At 40.8% G+C, this 23,167-nt stretch overlaps 1 protein-coding gene across 3 annotated transcripts; it reads left to right on the plus strand.

Moving 5' to 3' along the window:
• Nucleotides 1-59: 59 nt before the first annotated feature.
• Nucleotides 60-22,770, plus strand: LOC117146750 (UNC93-like protein). Of its 3 annotated transcripts, none has more exons than XM_033313228.1 (6): nt 60-1,094; nt 15,010-15,137; nt 19,776-19,910; nt 20,402-20,807; nt 21,221-22,074; nt 22,482-22,770. In XM_033313228.1, exons 2-6 carry the CDS (start codon nt 15,090-15,092, stop codon nt 22,653-22,655), a joined length of 1,617 nt encoding a protein of 538 aa, XP_033169119.1. In that variant the 5' UTR covers nt 60-1,094; nt 15,010-15,089; the 3' UTR covers nt 22,656-22,770. The 3 variants fall into 3 exon arrangements, with proteins under 3 accessions (XP_033169119.1, XP_033169120.1, XP_033169121.1); XM_033313229.1 differs by lacking the exon at nt 60-1,094 and adding an exon at nt 2,898-3,067; XM_033313230.1 differs by lacking the exon at nt 60-1,094 and adding an exon at nt 11,680-11,828.
• Nucleotides 22,771-23,167: the final 397 nt, after the last annotated feature.

A 23,167-nucleotide genomic window follows, 5' to 3' on the forward strand; every position in this document is an offset into this window, starting at 1 on the left:
ACGTCGACGGCATGCAAACAGGATCTGAGCGTATATTACGTAGCGCCGGGCTTTAAGCCAACATCATTCCCAAGCGAACGGCCAGCGATCAACGTTTGGCCACCACAGCAGCACTCGAGAGCGATAACGAGCAGCTGATTTTGCCTGATTTTAGCTGATTTCGGCTGATTTTTTGCCATTATCCATTTTATCTGGCACCGCAACGGCAGCAGCAGCAACAACTGCAACAACAACAACTGCAACAACAGCAACAAGGGCATCGCATCTCTCTCTCCCCCGCAACAACAACAACAATTATAATAACGATCTGTGACAAGACAACAACAACAGCAACAGCGATAAATATCAAGAAAAAAGTGAAGTGAACTCTCGGGCGCTCTCTCGCTCTCGCTTTCGGCCAACTTCGGCTTTTTTCGGGCTTCGCTTCGGCTCCGGCTTGTAAATTACTTGCAAAGTTAATTTTAGTCTCGGCTTTTAATACCGTTTTAGTGCGTTTTCAAGTTGGTCGTGTGCTATTCCCTCTCTCTGAAAATTTCGAAAAAAAGAAACAAATTTTAATTTCGAAAATAAATTGCAATTCGAAAATAATCGAATACGCTATAAATAAATAAAAGCTAAAGCACATATGTGACTTTTTTGGTGACCACGCATCCTTGTGACATTTTTTTTTGCGAATCCATATTTTCGCCCAACGGAAATGTAAACCATTCGCCCCCAAAAAGCCCCCCTTAAGCTTCCTGCTTCAAAGTCCAGAACAAAAGAGCAACAAAATCCATTCAATTGCATAACATTTAATTGCCAAAAAAACAAACAAAAATTATAAAAACAATAAACAAAATAAAAACAATAATATCATAATTCAGGAGTTCAAAAACGCGCTCACCAATACAAAGGCGATCGCATTAAAAGACGGAAGTGCATTTTTTTTCGTTAAGCGGCAAAGCAGCGCATCCTGTTTTTTTGGGCCTTCCACACACGCTCACGCACACACACGCACCCCGAACACAAGCCCACACACACTCACACACACAGACACACGCTGTGAGGACTGGAAGTCGCTCTCTCGTTTAAGAGTTGCAGATCCACAAATAACGGTAAGTGCAGGAGCCAACTTAAAGCTTGCTAAGGGATCTAAAAAGTCGGGATCCCCGAGCATATGAGACTTGAAGTAAGCGAGATACAGTATCCTGTAGATAGTTTAATATATATATTTGCAAATTGGTGTCATTTTTGAAGAGCATGAAGCCTGGCTTTGTCTGAATTTTACCTTTAAATACGCTCTTTTTTTAATGAATTCTGTTTGTTAGGTATTTTAAAATATTAATTGTGTTGAATAGTTTGAAGAAAGCAAATTGAGTGCGGAATTATTTCAGCATAGGCCAATTCCCTATATAAATTTATATAACATGCTAAAATCTATAACAGTAAGTGTTTAGAAAACAAACACACTTATATAACATACCCAAATATTGCATTTCATTGAAAACAATCAAAGCACTTACACACTGTTTTGCAACTATTATTCATTTTTATAAAAATACAACGAACCTTCTTAATCATGAGAATTCATTTACAGGGGCGAAAAACCCAAAGACCCAAAACAACTGGCTGCCGCAAATATAAATAAACAAATTGCATAAACTTTGCGGCTTAGTGGGGCCAAAAACAACACAAAATAAAAATAAAAATAAAACAATAAAATAAAACCAAACAAGGCAAAAGTGGAAGTTGTTAGGCAATTCTAATGAAAGCCAAGTGGGCGTGGCAAATGGGGTTGTTCCCCCCTCAAGTTGAGCGTAGAAGTTGAGCTAGTTCAATCACATCTATCTTATGTTACCAATATATTTTCTCAAAAATATTCGCAACATTTATTATTGGCGTAAAACATTTGAGTTATGTGTGGACTTTGGGAAAAACCTAACAATCTTTGAAATACAGCCCAATTTTTGCACCTAATTTATTTCGCTTATAATCGCTTTTCACTTGCAAACTGTGACTTTCAACTTAAGAAAGTGAATGACTTTCAAACGAAGGGCGCTGCTAGTTAATGGATCTGAAAATTCCAGACTTTACTATACTAGCAATCCAGCTACGAATTTGCACTTGCAAAGTGAGCTATAAAAATCTAACTACCTATGTTCTAGGCACAAGTGCCAATTAAATTTAAACATTCAAATATTTTGTGCAGACGAAAGCCTTAGTTTGCGAAGTGGCAAATTTAAATATCTTACGAAGCAAGTCATTTCGTGGAAATGCAGATATAGATTTCGAGGGAAATATTCAGGTTGCCGAAAGATTTTAAATCATTATTCACTCGAATTCCCTAACGTACCCGCAATTTTTATGTCGGATAATTTGGCGCAAATGGGGTTTTGTGGGTGGTCCACACCCACACGCCCATCTATGGCCATGTGACGCGCTGTATCTGATGGATACTTTTTGGGATTTGGGATTGAGGTTTGCGGAACAGGGGAACAGGGGACAGGGGTCTTGAAAACCCGGGGGCACATAGACTGGGGATTTTGAATTTTGGCATGCGCGATGCAGAGGCACGGGGCGTTATTTAAGCGATGGCCGCGCATGCGCAGCTTGTCAATCGGCGTCGTCGGCTTACGCCTTGTATATATCTTTTATATATATATATATGCATGCGAGTATCTGTGTTATATGTGGCTTATATGGCAGGCAGCTCACATCTGGCGCCACGGATCAGCATAGAAAACTTTCACTATTGGGATCCACATCGGGCTTTTTTCGATTTCGATTTTTAGTCGATTTGTTCGATTTTTTCGATTGCTGCGAGTTTGTTTTTTTTTTTTTTGAGAGCCAAGTCGCATGAAGATGCGTTTGCAAGCGGATTTCCGCACACAAATTGCCCACTTGCAATGGCAATTTGCATAAATGTTGCGATAACAAATCACCTAGAAACAACTGCCGCTGCTGACAAACAGAAATACTAATACTAAGTTCTAATTAAAAGTGCTGGCCGCCGGGGAAAAAACTAATTAACATTTTTCGAGCGCTGCGCGGTGCGAGAGGAGAAGCTGAAAAAGTTAAGTAAATAAAGGTGAGAAAATCAATTCATGACGACAGCGGCGAGTCAAGTGCCCACTTGAGTGGAAAATCAATGCACTTCCGCAAAAAGAAAAAAAACAAAATACGAAAAAACGAACAAAAAGTATCAGACAGCAAACACAGATACAAATCAAACTCTTTATTTAATTATGAAATATTTATGGCTCAATGAGTCGCACAATAATTGTAAAAACTCATAACGGTATGGGCTGTATAATGCGATTATTCTTACCAAATGTATTAAATCTTATTCAATTAGCGGCCTTATTATTATCCAACCGAAAATATTATATATGTATATCCGAGCAATTATTGCAACGCTTTGCGGGCAATTAAAATTGGTTGCTTAATTAAACTATAAACTAAACAATTACATAACTAAATATTCAACGTTGAGAACTTGGCTGTTTTCAGGCATTCAATAAATATTTCTATTAACAATTGTTTCAAATATTTTTTAAGAAATTTAAACAACACGTGATTGCGTTGAATCTAGATATTTAGATATTTATGCAAGGCAAAATTGTTTCTTCTTAATTGTCTTCGGAAATGTTCCCATAAATCGAAAATCAAACTGCAAACTATTGCAGGCAAACTGAAAATTAATTAACCCATCAAGCTCAGCAACAAAATTGATTGTTATTGAAAAATCTTTAAAATTACATTTCATAAATTCCTGTCGCTTAAATTATCAATTTGTAGATCAGGAACTTGGCCATAAATTAAGTCTTATACTCGTACTCCCAAAACATGGCCATAAATTGAGCACCACCGAAGTAATCATCATTTAAAATAGATGAAAACAAATACCCGAATTATTTTCTTAATGACGAACGAGTTTTTCAGATAGTCGGCCATTAATCAATCAGAAATATAGCCAAGTAAGCGATAAAATTGGCAGCAACTTAAATTATGAACTCGACCAGGGAAACTTGAAGCCTATGGCTTTATATATAGTAAGCGATATAGATCAGACAATCCGACAACTTTTCCATTGTTGTTGGGCGAACAACTCTCTTTGTCTATAGTTCATTCTGTATTTGTTTATGCACAGTTTTTTCGGCACTGTTGACGCTGCAGATGTAAAACAAAAACCGAAACACAATGCTGATAATAATATCTGAGTTCTTTTTTTTTTGCGTCTGCTTTATGGCAGCTATATCTGCTGTTGATATCGTTCTGCGATCGTTTGCACAACAACTTCGTCTTGAATGACAGCGTTGAAGACGGCAGCTTGACTTTATTACTCATCCGCCCCGTTGGTCGCATCTTCGTTGGCACGACCAGTGCCAAATGGCCTGGCAAATATTGACTCCCGTCTCGTTAATACGCTGGGCAAATCAAGTTTATGTAAACGGCAAATTAGCATCCTCCACCCGAAAGCAAAATTGGAGCGTCTTCTTGGCCCGTCCAATGTGTTATCACTTCATTAAAGTTGGCAACACGGCAAACAGGCGCACCCATCATCATCATCACCGTCTTGAATTCAAATCTAGATATCAAGGGGTAATTAGTCAGCCAATTCGCTCGATTTGCATTTTTCGGGGAAGAGCCCCAGACACAGCAGCCTGATAAAGAAGTTAGCGAAACTGGTTAAAGACAAAAAAAAGTGGGCTAAAATGCGGCTTTGTATTCTACTCAAATTCATGTTTGCACGTAATCGTTTATTTTTCCCGGAATTCGTTATAGCATGATTAAATAAGGCGAATATAATATCTGATAAAATGCGCCACTTATTCCGCCTCTTTTACAACTCGCACTAATCCCCGCTTTTATTTATTGCACAATTTATGGCTGCCCTATATTTTTTTTCTTATTTAATTGTAATGTTAAGCAAGGTTGCTGGGTAAACTATATAATTTAATACGCCAGGCTAGCAAGCTGCGAGATACGTTTTATTTTCAGTTTGTTTAATTCTCAGTTAATGTCACATCCTGCAGAGCTGTGTGAATTTGGTAAAATCATCCTTAGAATCTTTTTTTGGCCAACTTGGTCAATTGGAATGGCCAACACTTTGGGGCCGCAGCAAGTGATAAAAGCCATAGGCAACATTGCATAAGCCTCGAGCAGCCGTGATCGGCGACAGAAAATAAGACTAAAACTCGTTTACATCAGATATGAATATATAGATACATATATGGATCACATACGCGTATATGTTCGTAGGCATCTTTTGTTGCCGCTGACGAGTTTCTTTTGTGAATGAAATAAACATGAGTCGGCTTGTAACCTCTAGAATCGGAGTTTCAAGGCGCTGGGAAAACTTCCAAGTCGCAATCAAAACTTTCCATTAACAGGCTCCGTGATCTGGTGTTGGTTTTGATTTAGTCTCTTTGGAATTTTGGGTTTTTGCTTTTGAGTTTTCCACACAGCCCCCCCATTGAAATCGAGGGAAATTATAAAACTGCGAGAGATACCGAAATGAAAGACGGTAGCCAAGCGGCCAACGATCATTATCGTGATAAGGTGCGCTGTGAGTTTTACGATCAGGTTTTTATTGTTATTTATAGCCAAATAATTACCAGCTCCCCGTGATAAGAGCCACCGTATGACCGGCCACGTCGCTGATGAGCCCGAATCCGATTCGGAATCCGAATACGGGTATATAGCATCCAGACTCGTGGCCGCTGCTAGATAAGATTTGGTATTCGTATTCCCATTCCCATTCGCATTTCATAATATCACCGAGTGATATGATAGTGCTAGAAGCGTCTCAATGGCAAACATTGAACTTTGATGTGCTCTGCGATTATATAACACGTTCATTATGTCCCATTATGCCCCCCAACATTTTTTCCTTCTCTTGATTTTTGAAATGAAGGCGCTTGGGAAAGACCCATGTTTTGCGACGCAGAAAAACACGGACAAAAGCGTCGAAAAATATCAAAAGCCAAACAATTGAGTTTAAGCCGCCGACTGGCCAAACACTTAATGGCCGAAAGCAGAGGCGGATTTCTGATTTTTCATTCATTTGTCCACAAAAAAAAAATATACAAAACAATACAAACGGACAGGTGACTGGGCATTAATTTTCTAATAATCTTTTTACGCTTAAGTTCTTACATTTATTTTTTATGAAGCATTATTAGAGTTATTTCGAAGATGATAAGATGACAGCCGTAGGAAAAAAAGATACGGATATATAAATTTCTCGAAGGTTTCACACCATCGAAATCTTTTCGAAAATCATTTGAATGTGCTGCTTGAATGCATATTCCCTTCGATTCCCAATTTATTTGGCCACAAAAATAAATAAAAATAAAAGCAGACAGGTGACAAGGCATTATTCTCTTCCCATAATCTCTTCATGCCAAAATTCTTGCCGAAAATAAACCTCATGGGCAAAACAATGTGGGTTAAGTAAAGAACTCGGTTCTGTATAGCCCCCTCTAATTATTCTTACGCTCGTAAAGAGAGCCTGAAGCGGAAGTTATTATGACAGATAAAAAAAAATAATGCCGGAGCAAATGAAAAATAAATAAATAAAAAACGACAACTAGCTGAAAACGAAACTGTAACGGCGGGCAGAGTAAAAAATTGAATTGAAATCGAGCAGAATGAAATGAAGCTCAATGCAATGTTTTGTTAGAACACTTTTTCGAGGAGTTTTTTCTATTACAGTTTTGTTATTTTTTTTTTGCGTTTTTTTTTGTGTTTGCCGTTTGCTTGCTGCCACTAATTGCATTCTAATCGCGGACGAAGGTCTCGGTCTTGGCCATTTTTAGTTCAGTTCGCTGTATTACGCGGTGATTTGTTGGGTTTTTTGTGTGCTTTTATTTCTCGCTGCGCTGCTGTGGGAAGCAGTTGGCCAAGATGTGCAAAAAACACACGCGGCGTATGCGCAATATTTGCCCGGGCAGAGCAACGCTGCGTATACTTGATGCAAAGAGAAATACATCTTCTCTTGCAGAATGCTTCAGGTTGCAAATAGCTTCGGTTGCAAGAGCCAGCCATTCGAAAATGCAATGCAGTTGTGTTCTTGAAATTGAAATTGCAATAGCAGAAATGTATACATGTACATATACATAGAAGAATTTCGATGACGAGTCTTGGCGACCTGTTAGATGTCAATCGGATGTTTTTAGCCGGCTCAAGGTCTAGGTTGTCTTGTGCGCACAGTACTTTCTTTCTGCCCCCCTTTCCTTTTCTCTCAGTCGTGTGAAATGAATGAAATGCTATCTGTATGAAAATATATTCGGCTGAGACCTTTGCAACTAAGGTCATTAGCTTTCTAGAACCTTTCACTTTCAATGGCCGCACGTGCAGAACCCTTTCGAGTGCCGGAATTTCGCTAGACTCTGGATTCCCTTAGAGTCACTTCCTCTTTGCCAACTAATCCCGGTCATAATTTTATGGCACTATTTTATTGTATAACGCGCTATAAATGAGCTGCTGATAGCGATACGATACGAATCAATCGATTTATAGCCGCGTGCAGTAATCTTTACGGCCGCCGCCAAATCAATCAATTTAAATTTGATTAAGCCGTGATTTCTGATTTTTGCCATCCAACCATCCGCACACACACACACGCGCGCACAGGTGCACACAGGTAATATATATGTATATACTATATGATATATGGCGAGCATGCCGATTACAGCCCGGTTATACCAATATAATATTTTATGGCCAGACAAATCACGCAAACTCACTCGACGAGGTTCAAATTGGCGGGCGGAAATTGGCTAACCCGAGCCTTAGTTCATATAATATCACAAAACAAAATAATGCCCATATATAACATATATGCACGGTTTATATATATATATATATATATATATATAACTATATTTGATGTGTGTGTGGAACGGGGGACTCTGGAAATCATTGTTATTAATACGATTATTGTGTGCACAGTTGCGTGTTAATTTCACTGTGATTTAACCTGGGAGAATCTTTTTTTTCTCGCTCTATGTTTTGATTATTTCTGTGTTTTGTTTTCTGATCTCTCAGATTTGTGGCCAACAATTTTTGTATTATTTTGCCGCGTTTTTCCCATTTTCAATTTGCCCCCGAACACAATGCAAATCGCTTTGGCCCCCGTGCCACGCCCCTCGAAGATTAACTGTCATTAGGGCCTTGTTATCAAATCGCCAAAATCAATCCGCCTTTGTACCGATCTCGTTGACATTCGACAACAATTAAGAGCCAAGATTTTAATTATATCACATAGAGATACAGGCCGATATATGAAACGTATTGTTATTAAGTAATTGTCATGTACAATTGCTTTTGGGCCAGTTCAATCAACTCGGCCGACGGCCAACAAAGCGAAACAGTTTGGCTACTCGAATTGTTAGTCAAGTTTTGGAGCATGTTGTTTTCAATATGTGTAACATGGCGAAAAAATAAAATAAATAAATATATTAATTATAATCTGGCTGCTTCAAACCTTTTTTTTCGCACCTGCACAAAGTCTTTTTGTTTTTTTTTTCTTTTCGGCTATCAATTTCGTTAGGCCAACTAACTATAATTTCCTGTAGAAACATCTCGTAGAACGCGGGCTATCAAGTGTCTAATCAGAATTGGAAATTGGAATTGCACCCTCCAGAAATCCCGAATGGCTTATACGTCTATCTGGCCAAGATCTGAACAGAAATCGCGCATACGACGTGTGTGCCGCAATCTCTAATCCCCCTTAGACAATTTGTCGCTGGTCGCTGGTCACTTAAGCGATTTGTGTTGTTACTTTAATTAAAATATATGTACGCGCCTCGAGTATCGGACACTCCAGCAAATGAAATGAAATCAGCAGCTAAAAATATTGGCTATAAATAGGCAAATGGCCGCAAAAAGACAAAAAAGGCAGAGAAAAAGGCAAAAAGTGTATGGCCACAATTGCCGACGACGAAACCAGTTGGGTTCCCAGCGTTTTTTTTTTTAGCCCACTCGAGATCCATGCACGTGACCAGCAAAAAATTGTCATATATGTGTGTGGAGATTTTGTGAAATTTTCTGGCAATAAACCTGATTATCGGAATTCACTGCAGCAACAAAAATGGGTTGGAAAAAAGTTTTAATTAATATAATATCAATATCAATTTCAATAGAAGTCGGGCCTCTGGCACCAAGAATAGCCAGTGATTTGGCCACCCATTTCATCAGTTGTTATTCACATTTTTGACCCATTTGACTTGGTAACAGATCGCCTCAGATCTCGTGAGTCATTATACTCGTGTATTACTTCCCTGGCTGGCAGCTTTTCCTGTTTATGTGTCGTTTATCAATGGTTTAGCCTTCGATTTTCGATTTTCGACTTTCAATGGTTGTTGTTGGCGTTATGCGACTGCCATTGTTGTATTGCGAGTGATAAGCTGTCTCTATCAATCAGCCATTGACTTATGTCGATGGCCTCTCGTGGCTTTAGGGCCTAAGTACACACCGAATCGAAGATTAATTGATTTTAAACGATCTATTAGACTGATACGCCGAACAATGTGTGCGGCTACTTAACCTTTAGAGATCAAAGAGCGGGTTATCGACTATCTGGGCAAGTTGAGGCAAATGCACTTCGATGAGTTGCACACTCAAAAGGATAAGTGAGTGAGAAGCGCACCTATATTCAGTTAAGTGATTAAGAGCTACTTGCAGGTTTTATAACCATTTGCAATGTTCATTTAAGAACGGCTATAATAAGGTTCATAAAACCTTTTTTTAAATTCATTAGATCATTCCTCCTTAAGTCACTTAAAAACTAAAGTGCCAGTACTTTATATAACTGTTACAGGTTATTTGTAAATTTTGTTAAGTACCGAAACTTAAAAAACAACTCATAAACAAAAAGTTTGCTTCTGATAGAAACTACATTCGTTGGTTTATTCAAATGCCCACCAATGCCAATCGAAGTGTATGGTTTTTTCTCCACCTAAGACTTGGCATTTTTTATTTGGTTGCTTTGGACCGAAAACTGGGTCATCCAAATAGCAAATATTTTGTGCGGCTCTTGATCGTTCCCTCCAGTTGGCTCTTCCCTTCGGGCCAGATCCGCAACGAGTCTTGGTGGCTTTGCAGCTCCATGACTCCATGGCTCCATGTCTATATAGCTCCATAGCTTCATAACCGAATGAATATGTGTGAATAAACCCAGGCATGTGTCAAGTGCGATACCCTTCAACGCGGGCATCATACTTTTGTTGACACAACTGCTGCCAGTTGACGGTGCCTGTGATACACTCGCTTTGCGCGTTTCCAATTATTTTTGGCAACGAATTTGGGGTTCGCAGCAATCTCAATAAAATACGTATATTCAATTTTGAGTGTACCCAATTTCTGGCAGTGCTCCATACCGGTATTACTGATCCCTATCCTAGGGGCAATTTCATCCGTCATTCTTCATTAGCGCCTGTCACCCGATTCTCGACTTTCGAGTGACCGAATTTATTGATATCCCGATAAACCGAAGACCCTTAGTCACAGGCACTTGAGCCACTTCCAAATGGACTCCGAAATGGCCAAGTGGCCATAAACCGAATGAATTCGATTCGATTCGAAACGAAACAAAGAAAAAGACGGTAGCAAGTGGGTAAAAAATCCCTAAAACCCGTGGACACCCGATTTTTTATTGCCCGGTTTTCCGCGTAACTTTGTCCTAATCATAGTATATTATTTACGATCGCCGGCATCGAAATCACAGTCCACATAATCACGCGCTAATAACGGCGATAACTTAGCTATCACATTTTTTTGATAGGATGAGCCACCCAAAAAAAAAAAAAGAGGAAAAAATACCACACCACCCACCGCCCCCCAAAACGCCCTTCGATCAACCCGTTTATTAATTAGAATTTATGGAACGACTATTGCCGCGTCCAAATGGAGACAATAAATAGCCGTTGTATATGTTGTTGGAGCTGGAACGGACTAATCTTATCGAGCCGGATCCACTCCTCGCTGCAGCGCTTCAAAGTATCAATCTCTCGACAGCTGAAGAGCCCTCCTATCGCCCAGGAGCGGTTGTCCCGTCGGATCCGTCGAGATCCAAGCGATACCAATGGCATACTAATCTTTTAGTATCTTTTCGAATCTTTTTCTGTGTTTCCAACCAGATATTCCAGTGCATCCTTAGAAGTCTCCAAAGACTGAAAAATATAGGGGCCCCGCAATATGATCTTGTGGCGCACTTCCTCGGCTGAACCGCTCCTGAGAGCTGCCACACGACCCACGGGCAATCGGGGATTTAGCTGCCACGCCCACCTGCCGCCACCCACCGCACACCTGCCGCCCAGTTATCTGGGCCCCCTTTGAAATTGGCAAAGGCAAATCAGGCCCAAAATGAGCAGAACACTATGAGACGAGTACAACAAATATATATAGTTAATATATATAATAATGCCGCTGGGGCGGAATGGTCGTCACTCTATCTCCGTCCCTGTCCGATTATTTACAGTTAGCTCCGGCCAGGCGATAACCTTGCCCACATATATCTTGGCCAGCTCTTGGACCGCCATTTGCGATTACCTGGTGGCGACGTCGACGTCGACAGCGACGCCTGCCACTAATCACTCCAATTAGCTAGAAAGTGCTTTTCGTTTAAAATTCGCACGTTGTCGCAGTTTCTTGGCATTGTACTGCGAGGCTCTGAGACAGCCACTTGGCCACCTGGAGTTCCCTTTATTCCTTGGCTCAGTCCGAAAATCGAGAATCGATCGTCAAGGCTCGAGGTTCAAGTTTCAAGTTTCAACTTTCAAGTTTCACGTTTCGAGTTCCGTGTCCACCGGCCGAAGGATTCGCCTTTTTTTTGCCCAACAATTGTGAGTGTGACCCTTTAAAAAAAAGTGAAGATCCTGCCAAAGCCCCAAAAGCACAAACATAAAGCCAACAAACAAGGCTAAAAAAAAAAAAAGGCATAAATCTGAGCAAAGCGAAGCGAAAGAGCAACAAAAGCGCATTGCCCAACCAAATTCGAATGCAGAAAGCAAAAAAAAAACAAAAAAAAAACAAATTGAAGCAAATTGTAGTATTTAGTAATAAAAATCAAAACACGCCGACAGTCTTGAGTTACTCTATAAAGAGAGGAAAAAGCAAACAACTCGTTGAACAAGTGCTATAAAGCATTCGGTTTAAGGTTTTCCACTGCCACTCGAATAATACTATAGATTTTATTTTTCAATTGCGGAAACCGCGAGAGTTCCGCGTGTCGGAAAAAGTCTTAAATCTTGTATAAAAATAATACGTTTCGATTCGAAACGATTTGTTGAAAAAGTAGCTGTTCTTCCTTTTTACTTGCCAAGTTCACCTGTTGCCAAAAGAAAAAATAGGGGTACAGCTTAGGAGCTTTTTATTAGTTTGAAAAAAATTTCGCAAAAATTCAATTTTGATCGCGAATGTTAGGAAAAAATTTCAATAAATTTGAATTTCAAATTTGCAGAAATAGATGCTATAAATTAGCAAGTGCCACATTTTCCATCCACAAGCTTTTGAGTTTTTCAAGAGTATCCCCAAAAAGTGCAAAATATGAGCAAAATTTTGGGTGAAGGGCTGGCTTCGTAGCAAAATGGAAATAATATTAAATAAAAGCGAGCGAATAACAATGAAACAACTTTTGGCACTAGCCAATTTGTAGGCCACTTAAGTGCCGATCTACGCGCGGCCAAGATAATGCAGATTGTCTATAGCCGATTTCGAAACGCGTTGGATGGAAGGGGAAATAGATTCGACGATGATATGGACGATGTGTTATGGAGTTCCCGACTTTGATGAGTGCGTTATTTCGCTAGAATAATAATTGAAATCGCACTGCTTGCTTGTTAATGACGTTTTGGCGCGTGTCGCGTTTTTTTCATGTACTATATACGATATATACGAAAATTAACCCACACGCAGCAGCCATAAAAATCTTTGGCTCAAATGTACAGAGCCGCCAATTGCCGGCCAAATTCGGATCATAGATGTATCTATTATACATATTGTACGTTTTATATAAGAGCTGGCGGCTTATTTAGTTTTTAATCGAATGCATGCCATCAGTGAAATCGTGGAAATCCGCTAAGACTATATCGCCAATCGGCCAAATCGGCCAATTGAAAGGCTCCGAAAACAACACGTGCTGGCCGAATATTCTGGCATGCTCATATTGTATTCGTGTATATTTCTTACGAGGTATATACTACAAAGACTATCGACTTCTGCCAGCTGTTCGGCTTTAAGATAATTAGCATTAGACGGCGCCGACTTTGTTGTGATGACGTCAGTGGATCGTGGCTAGCAGTCGCCAGTAGCAAGTTCTTTATGAGCCGTATTCATTTTGGCCAGGTTTTGTGCTATCGCTGCTGGATTTCTTCGTAAATAATAAAAACCCGAAATGACCAAACTACGTCGTATTATCTGACGCATTATCTGCGATAGTAGCCGAACCAAATCGAATACTTAATTCCCACTAATCGTTAGCATGTTGTATATACATATCAATCATAAGCACAGCCGGTAGAGAACTTATCGAACGCACTGTTCACGCGCTCTTCGAGTCACAAATTCAACTGTCACTGCCATAACACCCAGTCCCATATATAATGCATGTGAAGTCACATGCCGCATAGTGACGAGACACGGATTGCATCACAAAACATCTTAGACAATTGCCAGAGTGACTGCGAAAATTCGTAGGACACCTGGAACTGCCGTTTATACCACATTATAGTAACAATACACATCAGTCATAGGATCTACTAATGAAATCATTAAAAGGTTCCAACTCACAACTAAATCGAAAAAACGTGACACATTCTGTAAAATTGAATATATGGAACGCAAGATTCAATAGTAAATAGTTTACTAAAATGCATAATTTGTAATAAGTACAAATATACCCAAATGTAATGATAGCTAGGGCTAGAAAGCAGTTAAGGCTCTTTAAAATAGCAACAATAAAAATCCAACAAGTTTTAGATACGATAAACTTTTGTTTGGTTATAGTTCACTGATCCACACGTGACTTCAAACTACGATCACTTGGCTAGGCCATCGATATTTTCGGTCTATATCCTCATCTTTTCGCAGTCGTTTCGTTTTTTTTTTTCTTAAAATGTTATCTTCTTAGTTAGCATAAATAAATATTAATTTATGTAGAATTGTAAAAAGAAACCGAAGCCGGCGATCGACAGCGACATGATTATAACTCATAAAGTTTTTAGCATTTTTATGCTGGAGTTTTTTATTATTTATTGTTAGCATTAACGATAGCAATCGCTAATTTGCTGTGCTTATTTCCTTTGAGAATTTCTATGCCAATGTCTGGCCATAAAAAGTTTACCCAATTTTTTTTTTATTATCATTACTGGTTTTGTGCGAGTGTGTGTTTGATATTTTAGTGTTTTTGTTTTTTTTTTTTTGTGTCGTCAGGGGTTTCATTGTGTTTTGTCGCTTCAGTTGAGGGGCCTGAATAATAGTTTTTGATACCGCCTAATATGCAATTAATTGGACATGAACTTGAACTGCGGCCGAAACGGGGAGGGGCGGGGTATGTCAATTATAAACAATTAGACAATGGCAAAATTGGTAACCAACCGATGGGAACGCGCGGGCCAAATGAATGGGGAAGACTTTGGCGAAATGCTTCTGAATCTCAAACAGTTTCGCAATTGTTCCTGGGCTACACTCGTAATATAATATGTATTTATAGTAGATACGAGTACGAGTATATACGGTCAGTCAGTCAGTCAGCCAGTCAGTCAGTCAAGCAGTCAGTGCCATCAAATTTGTCTACGAAATTTTCATCAATTATGGCTCGGTCCAGGCAATTTTCAATAACAAAAATCTTTCAGTATTGAAGTTATTATATTTTTATGATTATTGTTATTACCTTTGTTGAGCACATACACACACACACACACACTGGCAAATCGCTGACTTTGCCCACTCGCAATCGCGAACAAATGGCTTTATAATCATCTAATGGTGTTACATGTCTTTTTCTCTCTCTTTCTGTGCTTGCAGCCCACTTTTCCCTTGGCTTAATTGATTAACCAGGCCCAAATAAATCCAAAAGGGAGCGGACAACACAAAGAGCCAGCAAGATGACTGGTTTCACGAACGCCGGTTTCGAGAACGATGAGCCCGTCAAGGTGAGTGTTTGTATTTTGTTGTGCGCCCTGGTATGGGATCTGGATGGGATCCCAAGTAGTTCTCCAGTCCGAGGAGTGCTTACCTGGCTCCCACCACCTCCTCAATCATCTTGAACAAGCGCTGGACACGTCAACGTACCCATAATGAAATCACCGGCCCACAAATCTTGTAAACAAAGGCGGGCGAAAAGAAATTACGAAACAAGGCTCATTATTTCGAGTTCTGCATAATTAAATGATAACTCTTGCTCAATTATTCAACATTAAAAAGTGTCAGGAAACCCTATACCAAATTTGGGGCAGGAACCTCAATTCGTTAGTCAGTTCGCTGGGTTGGTATGGGTCTTCTAACCAGGGTCTCTTGATTGGGTTTACCTTACCTCCACTCGCTACAAATTAGCTCCATATATACCGAATCCTAACCCAGTTGCCTTATCCGTTCAGCAGATCTCACATAAGAACATTATCGCCCTAGTCGGTTAATTAGAAATAGATTTAGTAGGGTAATTACAATTAATTATATCAACTGGTTTACCTACCAGTTCAATGAGAAATGGCGCGCATAGGAAGTGATTGCAATTAGTTTAGATTAAATTATAGAACGGACTGTCTGCAAACTGTGCAGTGCACATGGCCAACCTTATAAACACCTAGCCAAGATCGAGTCTTAGTCAGACGGCTTGGGAATTTCCCGGGTTCGCATAGAACCTATCGAAATGGCCATAAAAGCTGCCACTTGAAAATTGCTGTCACATTCACATTCTCACATAGTTGGCCGTCTCGTTTTTGGCATTCATTCATGCATGGACGAATGTGTGTATATATATATAGCATTTGGCCATATAGCTTATAAGGTGGATTACACTTATCGAGTGTCTGGGGCTGCTTGTTTTTTGTTTTTCCTTTTTTTTTTGCCTTTTATATTGTTTAGTAGTGTATTGTTTTGATGTTGAGCTAATGACTGTGTTTGCCTTCGCCAAAGAAATCATGTTTTATAATGACACGCGTCACAGTTTGTTTTTTTTTTACGATGGCCCTTAGTTTTGGGGAGGAAGTGCTCAATAAAGCGAGATACCCAGTCGAACTAAGCCAAAATTCGGACTCGGATGATCATTAGCATGTGGAGTGGTTGGCTTTGGCCACTCCTTGGCTCGGCTTTTAATGAGGCGAAATAAGTTTCACCTCAAGAAACTGAAAACCAAAAACCAAAAACCAAAAACCGAAAACCAAAGACAAAAATTCGAAAAACCCACGCGAGAAGCTGAAAAGCAGAAAAAGAAATGTGACAGCAGAAAGCGCACACACACACACACGCACAGCTAGCAAGTATTTATGGATATGTCTTAGCCACAAACTTGACCAGCCAGCTGATGGCCAATCGATTTGGCAATAAATAAGCTAACAGAAACAGAAGAAACTAAAAGCGATGAAAATAATAATAATAATAAACCAAGCGGGCGAACAAGCAGCAACTAAACGTATTGCACAATTAAAGCACCGACAAGGTTTCATAATAAAATATTGCCAATTTACAATGGCCACGCCCCCCGCCCCTCCACACGACCACCCCCTCCGCAAGAGACACCCATGCCCCCACCCAGTGTAATCGGTTCTTGGGAGACATCGAAACCAAACTCGTTTTCCTCGCTTGGCCAACACAGAACCGCAGCAGCCGAAAAGTAATACAAATTCGTAAAAGAAACCAGAGAACGTTAACAAACTTACAACAGCGGTCAGCAGAATAATAATTGTTTGGCAAATATAAACATAGACAATAAATATGGGATGAATATATCAAATAAATGGCAAACAAAATCAATCGAATTTCCAATGAGTAGCAATTACCATATCCAGTAAATATCAATTAAATTTCCTTGTTTTTACTAAAAAGTACACTTAACATACATTCAATAACTTGTATATTTCCATGAAATGTATCCGTGCTCCTCGATTTTATGGCTCTTGAGCTCTATTCTGCTGACCGCAGGTGTATGTAAGGCACCAACGCCAAATGGCATGTAAAATGTGAAGGGAACGCTCCAGGGGGTGGAGGGGTGTGGCGGAAACTTGTGAGCTGAGCAAACACGAAACGTGCCGCGTTTAAAAATAAAACGCAAATCTCGTGCGGCGCAGCGCGTGCGCAACATGTTGCCACAGACAGACACCGACAGCGACACACAAACAAACAGGCGTACGCACACACATGCAGCAGACAGTAGGTCGCTGGCAACATGTTGCCGAAGTGATTGGCTTCCACAGCTCAAAAAAAGGAATATTTATTACTCAAGCAACATTTATCGAGATCTAATTTGTTTTGCTTCCTTTTGCATGTTTATAAACATTTTTTAAAAAACATTTTTGCATACATTATGTGAGGCTTTCTTGAATAATCATAACTATTAAATTTAGCAAGCCAGTCCAATAGCTTAATGTTTTAAAAGTTAAATTCATATTGCTAGTAAGCGCTACTTTTTTCTGCCGGTGCACTCACGCAAACACACTTGAAAAAAAATGTATTCAAAATCAACACACACCTGCGGCCACACTCGAAGCGACGGTCCGCTCACCTGGCCGCTTTGAACTGGTTTGCGGCGGTTTTTGTTTGTCTCGGTCTCTCAACTAGCGGCGTCGCTGCCAACACTCTCGCATATCATTATGGCAGCCCCCACCCCTCCCCTGTGCACCGGCATTATTATTACGCGCACTTGTTTCAAAGCTCGGCTTGTCGTTTCTTCGTAAAGTATAAAAAATACAAAACACGAGGAAAAATGGGTGAACAAAACCTAAATATCAGCTGTTAGCGGGAAAAGCATGGCACACACACACAGCCATCAAACAAACACAGACAGTTAAGAGTGGTTTTCCAGTTGGCTCTGTGCATTGTCATGATTTTCCTAGCATTTTTCACCTACTTGCCATATGCTAGCCCATATTTTTTTTTTTTTTTGCATGCATTGATTGCACTTGCGGTGTGGCAACTTGCGTTGATAGCAGAAAATCCCTTGCAGCTTTTTAACCACAAAGCGTTTCGCTGGAATTCTCGAGCGCATTTCTTAGAAAAAAAAAATTAATTGCTTTGTTATCGATTGCAACCCGTCAGTCAATACTTTCGAACGCCAGTTGTTTATCAAGTTTCAAACTTTTTTAAACCTTTTCACTAGTTTCAAAAATAGTTTCGCATACAGGGCGTATGCGCGATATTAAATTTCTGACTGCTTTTTTAGAAGTTTTGTTACACTTCGCGTAAAGCAATTGCGCTCAACTTTCAATTTTACACGATTGCGTTTCTACCTCTTAATTAAATGTGACATTTGGAAGTTTCAGGATTTTTTCCCTTTTTTTTTGATATTTTTCTGTGTGTGTTCGCTGACGTTTTTAATGGTTTGCCATTTTTTTTGTTCACTTTTCGTTTTTAATATAAATTTAAATGCAATTTTATTATGCTGATAAGCAGCGAGGGGATTTTTGTATCTGAGATCTGTCTGCAATTTGCATACAAACAAAACGGGGTTTCTATAGCCCCCCAACTCGCCCGATCCGCCGATTTCCTTAACTTTAAAATCGTGTGAACAGCGTCAACTATTATGTGCTGCAATTAAGTCCATATTGTTGGCTCAAATTAAACACTCACACACACACACAATGTCCAGTGAACGAAACAGATAAAATGTGAAAAAAATGTAATCGATGGGGCGACTTGCATAACAACGCGTGTGGGTTAAACCGAACCCCCTGCGAAGCCGACGCCCCTGACCACATGCATATGTATGTATGTATGTATGTAATCCTATCGATGTAACCTTCTGGCCCTGTGCGGTGCATGCGAAATGGCCCGTTTCGGAGTGGCTTTGGGCCCGTTTTTGGCTCTGGGTCGGTTCTCGGGACCACCACGGGCATTTCGATGGCCATTTCGGAGGCGACAAGCGGGCAGAGGGCGCGCCACGCATGCGCAATGCGAAAAACGCGCGCGAAACGCGAGCAAAACGCGTGCGGGCTTTTTAAATTGACAGCGCAGCAATCCGAAAATTTCCCCCCCCTTGTTTTTTTTTAGAAACTAAAAGCGTAAAATGCGCCAACACATAAATAATTAATTAATGCGTGTAGTGTGTGGGGTGGCAAAAACATGACCAGAAAATGAAAGCTGTCAAGGGGCAAGACGAACTGGGAATGCTCTGTGGATTAAAGCATCTAGATAACTTATCAATGCACTATTAATGATTATCTCACAATTGTGTAACATTCATAATGGTATTTTATTTTTTTTTTTTAATATTTCCACCCTCCAATTTCTTGCCGTGTATTTGGGTTTACAGCCCAAAGGAAATTAACTTTGATGGCCGGCAATTTAAATAAATTTGTTTATTATCTAAAGACATAGCAAGAAAGTTAACGCTGCTCCGAAAATGCGGAGATAAGAAAGAAAGTAGGATCATGATCACGCTCATCCATTCATTATCCCATCCCATTTGATATTATACATATATGTATGTATCCACTGCCCCGCTGGCTGCACTCCTCGGGCTCAAAGATGGGCGATCTGAGCTGGGAGATGTGAGGCGGCCAAAAGCGAATACCGATCTGTTGCCACTTTGCTTACGATATGTATGTTTTCTTTGCTTGTTTTTCGTTTATTTTTAGCCAAAAGCTGGTTTCGAGCCCGACACCGCCTCGCTGCGAGAGAAAGTTGTGCTGAATCCGGCCGAGAAATGGCGCATCTTAAAGAATATCTCGATCATCTCGATCGCCTTCATGGTGCAGTTTACAGCGTTTCAGGTGAGAGACACAATAGCCATGGTCGCGAAAAAAATTTGTAGTTTCGAAATTTGTAGTAAACGTTGCCAAAATTGTATTGTTAATGTAATTGTTGAATCCGACATACCTACTGCAAATTGTTTGAATGCACTAAGTATAATAATGTTATATTTATTTATTGCAGAATTTTTCTGTGATATTAACAGCATTTAAAATAACTTAAGAATATTGATCGCAAAGTATGTACCGCCATCTTTGACAATTGAACAAAAACCAAAAACCAAAAAAAAAAAAAAACTAAACTAGAAACTAAAAACTAAAAACTATAAACTAAATACCAATAACTTAAAACTAATTACATTATTAAGCAACTTTTTCCTCAGCTTCATTAATTTCCCAAATTTATCGCACATCATTGCTCGAATGATGTGTTATCGATAAATTCGATATTCGAAATTCAAAAAGCGCTTGCAGAGCAACAGCCATGAGCTAACCAAACTCTCCCATTCCAGGGCACGGCCAATCTGCAATCCTCTATAAACGCAAAGGATGGCCTGGGCACAGTGTCGCTTAGTGCGATCTACGCCGCCTTGGTGGTCTCCTGCATCTTCCTGCCCACTCTGATCATTAGGAAACTAACGGTCAAATGGACATTGGTGTGCAGCATGCTCTGCTACGCACCATACATCGCATTCCAGCTCTTCCCGCGATTCTACACGTTGGTGCCCGCCGGTATCCTTGTGGGTATGGGCGCCGCACCCATGTGGGCGTCCAAGGCCACCTATTTGACGCAGGTTGGACAGGTGTATGCCAAGATCACGGAACAGGCGGTGGATGCCATTATAGTGCGATTCTTTGGCTTCTTCTTCCTGGCCTGGCAATCCGCTGAGCTCTGGGGCAATCTCATCTCCAGTTTGGGTGAGTTTCATATAGTCATAAAGTCAAATAGGAAACTATGCTAAGTAATCACCTCCAACTTCCTGTACAAAATTCCATGCCAGAGATGGTCATAAAGAATTGCGAAAAGTCAGCGGCAATCTTATCGGATCATAAAGACTGAAAAGATTGCCACGGCTCTTGAATTAATAAAGTATTAGCTTTTGATTTTGGCAGCTACCGGGAATCATATAACTAAGAACCGCCTCATTTGAGGCCACCGATTAGGAAGCATATTCGATAATCTCCGATTCACGGAAATCTACAACATTTGTAAACATAATTATGATAAGAGCCGTGCGACTGTAGGGCAGTAGGATTAGGCCCTGGCTGATTGCAAGACTTCATTGTACATTTAATACCCAACTAACGTGAGATCCTGCCATCCCCTTTAGTCCTCTCCAGCGGCGCTCATGGCGGTGGCAGCAGCTCGAACACGACGGTCAGCGAGGAGGATTTGCAGTTCTGCGGTGCCAACTTCTGCACCACCGGAAGCGGCGGCCATGGCAACCTGGAGCGTCCGCCAGAGGATGAGATCTTCGAGATCTCGATGATCTATCTGTCCTGCATTGTGGCCGCCGTCTGCATCATCGCCTTCTTCCTGGATCCCCTCAAGCGGTATGGTGAGAAGCGCAAGGGCTCCAATTCCGCCGCCGAGTTGTCCGGACTGCAACTGCTGTCCGCCACCTTCCGCCAGATGAAGAAACCGAATCTGCAGCTCCTCATCCCCATCACCGTTTTCATTGGCATGGAGCAGGCTTTCATTGGTGCCGATTTCACCCAGGCCTATGTGGCCTGCGCCCTGGGAGTGAACAAGATTGGCTTCGTCATGATCTGTTTCGGTGTGGTGAATGCCCTCTGCTCGATCCTCTTCGGATCGGTGATGAAGTACATCGGCCGCACGCCCATCATTGTCCTGGGCGCCGTCGTCCACTTCACCCTGATCACCGTCGAGCTCTTCTGGCGCCCCAATCCCGATAATCCCATCATCTTCTATGCCATGTCCGGCCTGTGGGGCGTCGGCGATGCCGTGTGGCAGACCCAGATCAACGGACTGTACGGACTGCTGTTCCGCAGGAACAAGGAGGCCGCCTTCTCCAACTACCGCCTATGGGAGTCCGCCGGATTCGTGATTGCCTACGCCTATGCCACAACACTCTGCACGCAAATGAAGCTCTACATTCTGCTGGCCGTGCTCACGCTCGGCTGCATCGGCTACGTGATTGTGGAGATCCTCTACAGGAAGAAGGTAAGTCTGCCCATCCACGTTACAATAATGCTATTAGTTGGGGTTCTTTACAACAAGATAGTAGTCTTGGGGTTTGGATAAAACTTAAACTATAGTATTTGATATCTAGAAAGAATAGAATAAGTTCTTTTTGAATTAATATATTGCCCGTTGCCATTCATGCCCAAAAGTAGGCAATCTTTTTGCGTAGTGCATTTACATACCTATTTATCAGCTCAGGAGAAAATAAATAAAAAGTTGTTGCTATGTTTCTAAAAGATCTATAAAAAAATTATGAGAACTATTATTAAAAAGAAAAGAATTGAATTAAATCTAGACTTTCCTTGAGAAACCCCACTTCGAATATCCCCGGAAGTGGGCTATCAAATGTATATACATCCGAAACCTAATATCACCTCCTATTCCAGCAACGCAAGCTCAAGAAGCAGGAGAAGCTGGAGGCCGCGGAGAAGGAGAAGGAGGCCGCCGCCGCCGCAGCCGCCGCCGCTTTGGCCGCCGCCGAGGCAGGAGCAGATGGCGTCGAGGAGACCGACGACGAGCTGGACGATCTCGAGGAGGACATTGTGGTCACGCGCCTGTAAATGTTTTATTCTCACCCAAGGATATCCCAAAAACAAAAACACAAAAAAAAAACACCGCACAAGCCCCTCACACCCCACATTCCATCAAGATATCGATAGAAGGAAGCAGAATTGATTGGATGCTTTATCGATTTAAATGCAAAAAAGACAAGATTGAAAAACAAGACGAAAAGCCCTATCGATAAAATGATAACTAGCATAACTATCGATAGACAAATACGCACCGCGATCGATAAGCAACCAGTGCCGATTGAAGGTCGCGACGCGTTGCATTCTTTTGTGGTTGTAGTTTTGTAGTAGAACATTTGTACCCCTCACCCACGAAAACCCGATCCTGCAAGAGAAAAACCATTTAGCTCAAAGTCCAACGGAGTTTGGCTTAACTTTAGTTTGTACATACAGAGAAGAGATCGAAAAGAGCGAAATGCTATTGAATGCAAAGGCGGTGAGAAGACCCGGAAATGCAAATCCTTTGTGTGTTAGTCTAGGTGTAAGCACACTCGTACTCGGTT

The sequence above is a fragment of the Drosophila mauritiana genome, chromosome X, assembly GCF_004382145.1.
Source record: "Drosophila mauritiana strain mau12 chromosome X, ASM438214v1, whole genome shotgun sequence".
Taxonomy (NCBI): Eukaryota; Metazoa; Arthropoda; class Insecta; order Diptera; family Drosophilidae; genus Drosophila; species Drosophila mauritiana.

Coding starts and splice junctions, on each gene's coding strand:
- LOC117146750 (XM_033313228.1), top strand. CDS start 15,090: ATGACTGGTTTCACGAACGCCGGTTTCGAGAACGATGAGCCCGTCAAG. Junction 19,911..20,401: donor TGCAGTTTACAGCGTTTCAG/GTGAGAGACACA, acceptor CTCCCATTCCAG/GGCACGGCCAATCTGCAATC. Junction 22,075..22,481: donor AGATCCTCTACAGGAAGAAG/GTAAGTCTGCCC, acceptor CTCCTATTCCAG/CAACGCAAGCTCAAGAAGCA.